At 55.4% G+C, this 11465-nt stretch overlaps 2 protein-coding genes and 1 long non-coding RNA gene across 3 annotated transcripts in view; all 3 read right to left on the bottom strand.

Annotated features, from left to right (window-relative positions):
• Positions 1-145: 145 nt before the first annotated feature.
• On the bottom strand, positions 146-5110 carry DDOST (dolichyl-diphosphooligosaccharide--protein glycosyltransferase non-catalytic subunit). The gene is made up of 11 exons (XM_015648092.2): positions 4957-5110; positions 4006-4116; positions 3687-3773; positions 3378-3481; positions 2533-2627; positions 2116-2209; positions 1647-1795; positions 1238-1385; positions 1016-1136; positions 757-863; positions 146-667 (listed from the first exon to the last, which is right to left on the bottom strand). Exons 1-11 carry the CDS (start codon positions 5093-5095, stop codon positions 518-520), a joined length of 1305 nt encoding a protein of 434 aa, XP_015503578.1. The 5' UTR covers positions 5096-5110; the 3' UTR covers positions 146-517.
• A 2965-nt stretch (positions 5111-8075) lies between these two features.
• Positions 8076-9631, bottom strand: LOC107213563. The gene is made up of 2 exons (XR_001524752.2): positions 8370-9631; positions 8076-8275 (listed from the first exon to the last, which is right to left on the bottom strand). It is a non-coding gene; the product is annotated as an uncharacterized LOC107213563 (long non-coding RNA).
• A 218-nt stretch (positions 9632-9849) lies between these two features.
• Positions 9850-11465, bottom strand: part of SH2D5 (SH2 domain containing 5) — a 7770-nt gene continuing 6154 nt past the window's right edge. The window contains exons 9-10 of the mRNA XM_015648093.3: positions 10958-11117; positions 9850-10148 (exon numbers count right to left, since the gene is read on the bottom strand). Coding sequence (XP_015503579.1) covers positions 9945-10148; positions 10958-11117 — 364 coding nt within the window. The 3' untranslated portion in view covers positions 9850-9944. The remainder of the gene's footprint in view (positions 10149-10957; positions 11118-11465) is intronic.

Below are 11465 nucleotides of genomic sequence, written 5' to 3'. Positions count from 1 at the left end.
CTGGTTTTGTTCCCTCCTAGACCCCCTCAGTGTGCACTTGGGGGTGATCCCTGGCCCTGCTGAGCCTTTGGTGTGTCCCTCAACTCAGTGTTTGCACTCAAATGCATTCAAATGCCCCATGCCATTAATTCACCTTACTCCCATCCAGAGTGAGAGGAACAAGACTTTATTTTGAACTGGGAGTTAATCTGCAATCCAAATCATTCCAACCTAACTCAAATCCAATCATTCCAACCCAACTGCAACCCAAATCATTCCCACAGTGGCGCAAAGCAAACATCACAACTCATCAGTAAACCCTGGAAGCGTCTGGTCCTGGGTTTGCAGACGCTTTGGCAACAGATTCTCCCCCCAAAATTTAATTTTCATTCTCAGTAACCTCCCAGGTGTAGAAATAAAAAAGACCAAATGCAGCCCCACAGCGCATCCGGAACCCAGCAGTCCTCACACGGATCCACGGGAGGCTCTGAGCACTGCCCAGCCCTCCTGGAGCCGGGAAAAGGCTCCCACGGGGAGCTCAGTCAGATTTCTCCTTCTCCTTCATGTGCAGGAAGACAATGCTGAACATGAAGAGCCCGACCATCATGGAGAAGGCGCCGGCATAGTAGGGGTACGCCGAGGGGATGAATCGCTCGTACTGCGTGTGCTGGAGGGGACGCACCGACACCTGGCAGGGGACAGAGCAGCCCTTGCAGTCCAGCAGCCTGGGGCAGCCTTTCCTCCTGGGACAGGCTGGGATTCACCCCCCAGGCTTACCTGTGTGGAGGAGTAGAGGTGGGTGTATCCCAGCCGGTTGTAATCAACCTTGAACTGGAACACGCCGTAGACGTCCGGCAGCTTGAACTGCACGCTGTATTTGCCACCTGGGGGAGAGACGGGGGTGACACTGAAGGGACACGAGAAGCTGGACAAGTGACAACACCCCCAGCGTGGGGCCAGGGCAGCGATGGGGACCCCCTGTTCCTCTTGAGGGGGACCCATTGCTCCTCTGGAGGGGAAGCTGACGGGGACCCACCGTTCCTCTTGAGGAAGGTGCGCACGAAGGGGTCGATGCGCACGAACTCCAGCTGGATGTCGTCCCCGTTGAAGGGCACCCACTTGCCGTCAGCGAGCTTCTCGATCACAATGCTGTACTCCTGGCACAGATCAACCAGCGATGCCGAAGATGAGCCTGAGCCCACCCAAGCTCCAGCGTTCCCCAGCGCCTGTCCCCGCCCCGCCAGCCCGGCAGCCTCACCACCAGGTCGGTGACGGTGTAGGCGTTGGGCGGTGCCAGCTCCCCGACTCGGTGGTGGGACACGGCGCCCACGCGCAGAACCCCTTCCTCCTTGAACACCCAGCGGGACAGGGCCACGGCCAGCTCGTAGTTACCTGTCTGGGAGTACCTGCGGAACAAGGGAGGCTGAGACAGCCGAGAAAATACCCCACAAACACGGTTTGTGCTGTTGTGACAGCAACACAAACTGAGGTTTAAGGAAGCAGCTGCTTCCCAAAGCGCTTTGTTCTGCAACAGCACAGGATGTGTCACCCCAATTCAATTCAGGTTTCTGCTCTTTCCCAAAACATAAACAGTTGTTGTCCGTTTCCCAGGACCTTGGTCCTCAGAGCGCTCCCCAGACATTCCTCAGCCAGGGAAGCCAACGCACCTCTTGGAGCCAGGAGTTGCTTTCTGCACGGCAGAATTGAAGAAGGCGTCGCTGAAGAAGTCGAGGGAGCCGCTGAAGACGACGCGGGCGTTGTTGCGCGCCTGCAGCCCCGCGATCAGCAGCGTGTTCTTCCCCACCGCGTGCGGGTACTGCAGAGCAACGGGGAACATGAAGAGGAGTTTGCTGTGGGGTGGGACAGGCTGGCTGTAGCAGCACCAGCTGCAGTTAAGGAGTGACCATGAGGCTGAGAAAACGCAGGACAGGATAGGATCTGATTCTGATAGCACTCCAGCTGGGACGGAATGGGAGAGATGCTTTGGAAGGCGACATCAGAAAGCACCCAACAACCCAACCCTTTCAAAATCAATCAGGACATAAAACACTCCAGGATTTTCACAAACAGCTGAAGTAAGAAGGACTAAACTGTGGAAGCAGAGCTCAAAACAGGACAGAAAGGAAGGGGACGTACCTGGGTGATGGGCTTATCTGGGAAGAAAGAGTAGGAAGTGGAAGAGCCAGTCAGGATATCCAGCACCAGAGGGTTGTCAGGATCAGCCACCATCCTTGCAGGGAAAACCACGGTGAGCAGCACAAACACCACCAGGGTCCCCACACCCAGAGGAATGTGAACCCACCTGTCCAACCCCATGGGCCTTCTCACCCTTCTACCTGCTAAGAAACTAAATATTTCCTCCACTATTTTATTAGGAACCATTCTTGAGTCAACAACTAAACTACTTTGGAGGATTCCCTTCCATTTTTTGTTTGAAATCAAGAGAGATTTGTTAAGCTCACATTAAGAGTCCCGAGTGGCTGACCCCATGCTCACCTCACAGCAACACCACAAGTTCAACCCTCTCCCCCCACCTGAGCCCCTGCTGCTCACCCAACTCCTCGGAACAGGATGGGGTTCAGTGCTGCTTTCCCCACAATGGTTGGGGCCTTCAGCAGGTTCTCGGTGTCGGCCACGATGAGCGTGTGCTGGGAAAACAAGAGGTGAGTTGGGGTCTAATAACAAACAACAGCTTCTCAGTTAAAAGGTAACTGTATTTTTACAGACAACTACAACTGCTGGATCAATGTTGTAGTTCAATTAAAAGGCAAAACAACAGCATTTTTGTGCTTATGATCAAAACTGATCCTCAAGGAAATACAAACTGCCACTTGATAGAGCCAGTAATTCCTCCAGCGTTTATCTCCCTGTATTTAGCAACTTTCATCCTCAAACCAGGACAACACACATGTACATACTGCTTCAACAATTTCCCTTAAACAAAACTTACCAGAGCGTATTTAGCTCAGACTTTAATATATGTTTCAGTTTTAAAGTGCTGGATTACACCAGGCAGGTGAAATTGTAGAAATATTTGTGTGCCTCTACACTGATCTGAAAATCTGGGACTGTAAATGTCCCTTCTCACATCTGAAGCGTTGCACTCGGTGTCTGACATGCTTCACCCTCCGGAGAAGTTCCCCCCCAGGCTTCAGAGGGATCCAGAATCAGCATTAATCACAATCCCATTGCCTGCACACCACCTGAAACCGGAGCCTGAAGGATCCTGCCAGCAGCAGACCTGAATGTGGCAACATGGATTGTTTCCCCCTTTCCTGGGAGGAGGGAGGGAGAGCAGGGATAGAGGAAAAGTGGGAGCACAAGCACAGAGGATTCATCCCTAAAGCTTTGCACCCACTGCTCGTTAAAGCAGGCAGAAGGAGCAGGCAAAGCTGTACCTGGCCAGGGTCAGAAATGTCGTAGTTGTGGTGGTCGATGACCGTTGTCCTCTCCTCATCGAACTCGATCCCACACTCACTGCCCAGCTCCCGCAGGGGGTCACCTGCAGGGACACAGCACATTCCCTGTCAGAGACACACAACCTCAAAAGTGAATTCAGATGAGACTATGAGCCCCAGGGAGCAACACCACCTCCCCAGCTGAATTCCCACTAAACCTCTTCCTGAAGGCATGGATCAGCCATCTCCTCCCAGAGCAAACCCTGAGCTGCACGAGGAGCAGCTGCTCCATTCTCTGGAGGAACTCACCAATGTCTGAGCTGGCAGCAACGAGGACGCTGCCGCCGCCATCAATGAACGCAGTGATGGTCTCCACGTTGATGTTCCCACCAAAGTCTGAAAGTAAAGGCCAAGAATTCATGGTTAGAGCTCACAAATAACCCCCTGACAGAATTAAACCACAGAAAATCACTAAATCAACGGAAGAACCACCAATAAAGGCTGGGACGAAGCTGCAGTTTGCTACTGAGCACATCCAAGTGTACAACCTAACTAAAATTTACAGAACAGCTGGAAATGCCCTTCCAAAAATGCCATCAAGCTCCAGTTTTTCCCCCTCTGTATTTACCTTCTATGGATGGGGAGAAGATGATGAGGTTGTCGTACAGGAATTCCCCATATTTTATCAGGGACAGGCTGGAGTCATCCGCTGTGCGGAAGGTGAGGTCAAAGCCCCTGTCTGCAGGCAGGACACAGAAGTGACAGCTTTGTGCATGCCATGAAACCACACATGGAGCAGGAAAACAGCAGCAGGAAACAGAGGTTTATTTCCCCAGTGAAGAAGCATTTTGGAAAAACTGGCTTAGGGGTTTTTTAAGAGCAGCACCTGAGAGTTCCCACATAAAACCAGGGCATGGATCCCCTGAAGAGCCCTGATGCCAAAGGATGCCCCACTGCCGCCCATCAAACAGGGACTGATGCTGCAGGGGACCTCCACAGCTGGGAAAACAACCTCATTCTGACCAGAAGATCCAAACAGGCTCCCCTCACCCTCCAGGGAACCGCAATCTCCCCCCTCAGACTCGCACAGCGTTCCCCATTTTCTCCCTCTGCTCGGCCAGGGGACCCCTGACACCTCCCCCTGCCCCAGGGAGCCCCCGGCCTCCTCCCTTGGCTTGGGGTGACCATGGAACTCCAACAGCTCCCCCTCACAATATCCACCTTCAGCCTGACATGGGGACACAAACAACCCTCATCCAGGCACAGAGTCTCCATCACCTCCCACACACTGACCAGGACACCTCAAACCCCCATTCTTCCCTCAGGGGACCCCGATCTGCTCCTCCACCCCGACATGGGAACCCAACCAGCCCCCTCTCCCCTAGGGGACCCTCATCTCTCCCCGATCCTGACCAGAGTCCAAACACGCCCCCTCCCCGCAAGGGACCCCTGGCTTTGCCCTCAGCCCATCAGGGGACCCCAATCTCCTCCCTCGGCCTGACCCGAAGACCCCAAACATCCCCTTTTCCCTCAGGTAACCCCAACCCCTCCCGGGATCCCCCCGCGGCCCGCTCTGTACCCGCGAGGCTGCGGAAGAACATTGAGTGCGTGTCGCGCAGGTTTCCGTTCTCCAGCAGCACCAGCGTGCGGGGCCCCCCCTCAGCGGCCGCCGCCAGCACCGCCAGGAGCCCGCACACAGCCACAGCGCCCGCCGCCATCTTGGGCCCGGTACCGAACTACCTCAGAGGCGGGTAGCCTCCAGCCAATCAGCGCCAGAGCCGAGCAGCCTCCAGCCAATCAGCGCCAGAGCCGAGCAGCCTCCAGCCAATCAGCGCCAGACAGCTCCGCTACGCCTCACAGAGCGCATGCGCCGTCGCGCCCATGGCGGCCGCTATCGCGACAGCGCTGTCGCGACTGGGCTGTAGTCGCATCACGCCGGACACGGGACTGCACCTGATGCAGCAGCTGCTGACAGAGCCTCAGGTTTTGCTCCTGGCGCTGGGCGGTCCCCAGGGGATCCATCCTTTCCAGCCCGAACTGCACCTGCAGGTCGCTGATCTCGGCAGCCTGGAGCTGGACACAAAACATCAGCGGTACAAGGCACAGACACCGAGAGATACGACAAGCACAGGAACTTGCCAGACAAAGACAACAAGGATGTCTAGAAATCCATATCTTCGCTCACAAAATTCTCTTTAAAACCTTTGTTCTGTGTAGTTTATATTTAAATTCTTGTTTAAATAAGCAGTGGATGCACCTGACACCTGCAGGGATGCAGAGGCAGCCGCAGCTTCTCTGGGCACCCCGTGCCAGGGAAGAGGATTCTTCTCCTGGAGCCACAATCATTTGGGATGTAAACTGGGGTGGGATGGGTGAGCACACAGCCCCTGTGCCCTGCCAGCCCCAGGGAGCCACAGGCAGGGCAGATTTCCATGCTGAGGTGAAGATGGAGCAGGAGGAGCCCTCGATGAGGTGAAGATGGAGCAGGAGGAGCCCTCGATGAGGTGAAGATGGAGCAGGAGGAGCCCTCGCTGATGAGGGTGAAGATGGAGCAGGAGGAGCCCTCACTGAGGTGAAGATGGAGCAGGAGGAGCCCTCACTGAGGTGAAGATGGAGCAGGAGAGGCCCTCAATGATGAGGGTGGAGGTGACTGCTCTGTTCCTGCAGCCCGTGTCCATCAGCTGAGAACACCAGCCCAGGCTGTGCACGGTGTGCAGCCTCCTCATGGCCACCCCCTGCTCCAGGTGCTCCTTCAGCTGCCAACAGGCCAAGGCAAACAGAACAATCGGCACTGAAACCCTGGGAAATGACACCGGGAATGGCCCAGGAGTTCGAGGGCTACGTGAAATTAAACTGTGGTGTAAGAAAAACACATCTGACTGCCAGCAAAAAGCCTTATTTCTGAAGGAGGAATAAAACCACAGAAAAAGAGGGAACCACCTTCATGGCTCAAACAATGCAAGTTAAGAGTTGCTGATTGTTTCAGACATCCCCTAGGCCATGAGGAACCCAGCTTCTATCCACCCTCCACCTTCTCTATTATTAAGCTGCATATTTTAAACAAGAATCAAAATACATCTCACCTATTATGGCAAAGGCTCCAAGATCTCCTCAGTCATAGGAAGCTTTTTTTAATATCAAAGCACAGATACAATATTCCCAGATATTGTTCCCAGTGCTTTGCTGAACTCCCTGCTCTGAGTGGGTGGCTTGAGCTCACTGACAACATTCCCAAAGTACCACCTGTCACACACAGGTGAACTGTCACCATTTTTCTCCAGAAGAATTAATTTTAAATGAACAAAAATTCTATTTGGGACAGAGCATTAAATACCCAAGAGCTTCTTCTCAGTAATTATCAACCACAGATGAAAAGTTTCATACAGAATGTTAATGAGCAATGGAAATATCCAAAATTTGGAGTTACCCATCAAACCTACATAAAAAATACAAAATAATCCAAAGATCCCTGCACTCCTACACCAGCCCCCTCCACACTGGGAATTTTAAGTGAGCTGAATTAATTTTCCACAGCTCTGTTACACCCCACATCTGCTAAGTTCATCACCAAAACTATCTTTATCATGTCAGCTGGGATATCGAGATACGCTTGTCATGATGGAGCAACAGAGATCACATTTGGCACTGTGACTTCCAAAGAGGAGGCTCAGATACTTCAGTGATGTTCACAAGAAATGATGTAAAATAGTGTTTGCTGTTAAAAAAATCCCACAGAACAGAGCAAAAGGAGCTGAGAACTTCAGCGGGTGGGATTTATTCTCATTGCAAGTCACGATGCCCGGGATGAATCCAGGTACAGTCAGAGGCAGAGTTCACTCCCTGTGACTGTCTGTGCTACTGAGAACCCCAGAACTGGGCTGGCTGTGTTTGGGGGTGTTGCACAGTCCCTGAGAACACCTGGCCAAGAAGAACATGGCTGTAGACACTGAGGTGAAAGGCAAGGGAACGAACAAAAATGGGATTCTGTGGGGAGCTGGGGGACTCGGAGGAATGCAGTGGGGCAGCCTGGAATTTGTTTCCACAGGACACAGTCCCTCAAGTATTCAGTGGAGGCAGCAACAGGCAGCATGACAGAGTTACCCTGGAAACTGCTCTGCCCAGCTCCTGCCCTCCCAGTGCCAACTGCATCACCATGGAAACCCATGTCACCGCAGATGTGGAACAAAGGATGGGAAACTGCAGCAAGAAGTCCCCTTCTCCCACTCTCCCTCTGCAGAAGACAGGCAAAGCATGCTTGGAACATGGAACAGAGAGGGGTTTGCCTGCCTTAAAGCCAGAAACCTGTTAGAAATATCTGCCCTGTAAGTTTGGGTCTCTCATCCCAGGGCATCACAAGGTGCTACTGCCTTGGTTTTATACACAAGGGCAGTCCTGCAAGGAAGTAAATTGGGACAGGAGATTTCTAGTTGCCTCCAGGAATACATACAAAAGGATCTGCAAAGCCACCAAGAGGTAAATTGTAGAAAGATCAGCCCCCTGATTAGGATTTTGGAGGAGTTTACCCTCCTGTGGTCCTGTAAATGTCACATGTGCTCCCATGGGGAGTAAGATCTGCTGTGTGCCCTCTAAACCTTTTTGGTTTAGGCAGATAAAAAGATCATCTATGGCTCCCCTAGATCAAACACTTAAAAGGCCCAGAATCCTCTTGCTTTAGAGACGAGCATGACATGAAGAGGATGAGAAAGAAATTGCCCAATGAACACTTTATTCTATCCTTGTCCAGTAAAGGATTTTCACAGAGTTGCTGCTGAGCTCCCAGCCACTATCACATGGGATACACTGGATGTCTCCAACTGCATCCTGCTCCTAAGCTTTCACTAAAGTACCTCTCAGCTTCCATGCTCCTCATGGAACTTCATATTCTGGCACTCAAGCTTCTGACAGAGACCATTGTTGCACTTCTGTAAGTCATGGTAACACCCATCTGAGCTAATTAAAGCACTTAATTAAGAGACGTTGAGCCCACCTCACCTCCAGTTCTGCTTGGTGTCAGCTCCTAGAAGGTGCCTCATGGCCTCACTGTAGATGTGTAGGTAGGAGGCAGGAAGCCTTCAGCTGGAAGCTGGCATTTTCAGCACACTGCACAGCACGGGGAGGATTTGGGGTGAGGCTGCAGAGCACAGGGAGCCTCTCCCACAGCTGGCTGCTCACCACCCTTCAGCGCCTCATCCAACCTCCCCTGGTAAATTCATTCCAGGTGGAACCTCTCAAACACGCACTGCGAGGGACTTTTGGTCCTTCCACACCTGAAGTCCACAAGATCATTTGGGATGAGGGAGCAGTTCATCTGACTGTGGACAGGCCTCAGCTGAAGGATGAGAAGCAGTGCACCCCAGACCTGTCCCCATTCACACTTCACGCCATCAGCACTCACTTCTTGGGACAGAAAGACCGAAGCCTTTCTAGCACTTACCCCTCACTGGGGGTACGCAGGGGAAGGACCCCAGAGCCAGGGAGGCTGGGGGAGAAACGGAAAGTACGGAGAAAAAGAGCTGGGGATGGATGCAGGGAAAGGGGGAAGCTGGGAACAAGTCTGAGGGGGAACGTCGGGGACAGGAAACCTGAGGAGGGGATTTGTGAGTGAGACCCTGAGAGGAAGGTGAAGGGCGCGAAACCCAAGGCTAAAAAACCCAGAGGTAACTTCAGGGAGCCGAGACACGGCCAAAAGGGTCAGAGCGAGGAAAAGCTGAGGTGACCCCGGCGGTGCCGCGCTGGCCGGAGGGCGCGCCCGGAGCCCTGAGGGGACGCCATGGCGGCGGCACCGCGCATGCGCGAGTGACCGTACGGGGTCGCCATAGCGACCGCTGCCGCTCCGGAACAGAGGCCCCGCCGAGGGCGGGAAGGGGCGCGCGCACGCGCGGAGGGGGCGCACGAGGGTGCGCGTGCACGGAGGGGTCATGGGGGCACGGAGGGGTCATGGCGGCAAGGAGGGGTGCAGGAGGCTGTGGGTGTGTGCTGGCACCGGGGCCCGGCTGTGCCCGATGAGTGAAGGCGCGCGTGTGCAGCCTGCTGTGAGCGCGCGTGCGCCGCTGCAGCAGCGCGTGAGGGTGCGGGAGCTGAGGGAACGCGTGGTGCAGCCGTGCCAATCCACGAGTGTGCGGTGCATCGTGCAGGGGTGCGGGTTCACGGGGTGTGTGAGCGCACGAGGAGTGTGAGTGTGAGCACACGGGGAGTGTGAGTGTGAGCACACGAGGAGTGTGAGTGTGAGCACACGGGGAGTGTGAGTGTGAGCACACGAGGAGTGTGAGTGTGAGCACACGAGGAGTGTGAGTGTGAGCACACGAGGAGTGTGAGTGTGAGCGCACGAGGAGTGTGAGTGTGAGCACACGAGGAGTGTGAGTGTGAGCACACGGGGAGTGTGAGCACACGGGGAGTGTGAGCGCACGGGGAGTGTGAGCACACGCGTGTGCGCAGCCAGCAGAGCCCCGCTCCGGGTACACGAGAGCCTTTATTGCGGGAGGCGCCGGGCAGCGGGGATAAGGCAGGCGGCAGCGAGTTAAAGCTGAGGGGTGCCGGGGGACAGCCGTGCCCGGGGAGGGGCCCGGGCTACCCCCGCTCGTGCTGTGCCCCGGTGGGGGCGGCGGGGGCCCAGGCGGCCTCCCCCGCCCCGGCGCCGGCCTCGCTGCCGGGGTCCCGCTCCTCGTAGCCGGGGTTGCGTCGGCCGGGGGCCAGGCGGCAGAAGCAGCCCCCCGGTGGCCCGGAGTAGTGGGCCAGGAGGGCGGCCACGCTGGAGAACTCGGCGTTGGAGTGCTGCCGTCGGGAGAGAGGGGAGAGGTGAGCCCCCCGTGCAGGCTGTGCCCACACAGCCCTACACCCCAGAGCTGAGTGCATGCAGCAAATCCCTGCGTGCCCGTGTGCCAGCACACCCACACACCTCACACAGCCCTGGGATCTGCACCAGGTACCCACGGAGCCAAGCCACCCACGCAGCAGGGCACAGGTGAAGGCACGAGTCCAGCACAGCCGTGCATGCAGCGCACCCCTGAGAGGAACAGTGCACGTGCCAGATACACCCACAGATCAAAGGCACCCTGACCTGCCTGGTGGATCAGATGCACACCAGTGCACTTGTGCATCACATACCTGTGATGCATTACTGCACCCAAAACTCAGGTGTGTTACACGCTGAAGGGTGGATGCTCCAGTGCACCCACACCCAGCAGTACCTGTATGCCATGCTCAGATGCACCCATGGATCGATGTGCCCATGCACCCACACCCCTGTGTGCACCCACCTGCGCCTGAGCCCACCCTGGTGCATCCCTGCAGCCATGCACAAGCACACCAAAGTGCACTTACACGGGGCATTAAGTGCATGCACACAGCAGTGCCTCCCTGTCCTGATGCCCCAATGCACCGGTGCATCAAGGTACAAATGCACTTACAGAGCATGCATGCATGGCTGGTCCAAACACACACAGAGTGAATGTGTGTACACACCAGTGCATCCGTGCATGGGCACACCAAATGCACTACATCAGCACACTCATGCAGCAAGGCACAACACAGCAGCGCAGGGATGCACAGATGGAGCACATGCACTCGCACCCCAGCCTCACCTCCACGCAGAACCTGCCCTGGTGTGTCCTGACCAGCCCGTAGGACACGACGCCGCAGGGCGCCCGCACCCACAGGCACCAGCGCTTGGGCAGCCCGGGCTCGGGGCGCAGCAGGAAGGCACCGGGCACGTCCTGCCGCAGCAGCGCGACCCCGGCGGCCCTGGGGACGAGGCAGCAGTGGGGCCATGGGTGCTGACAGTTGGGTGCTCACACACACACACAGTGCACACACACACACAGACAGACACACACACAGTGCTCACACACACACAGACAGACAGACACACACACAGTGCTCACACACACACAGACAGACAGACACACACACACACAGTGCTCACACACACAGTGCTCACACACACACAGACAGACACACACACACAGTGCTCACACACACAGTGCTCACACACACACACAGTGCACACACACACACAGACAGACACACACACAGTGCTCACACACACACAGACAGACACACACACACACAGTGCTCACACACAGACAGACA

Source organism: Parus major, chromosome 21 (assembly GCF_001522545.3).
Source record: "Parus major isolate Abel chromosome 21, Parus_major1.1, whole genome shotgun sequence".
NCBI classification, from domain to species: Eukaryota; Metazoa; Chordata; class Aves; order Passeriformes; family Paridae; genus Parus; species Parus major.
This window is presented reverse-complemented; position numbering and strand designations above follow the sequence as displayed.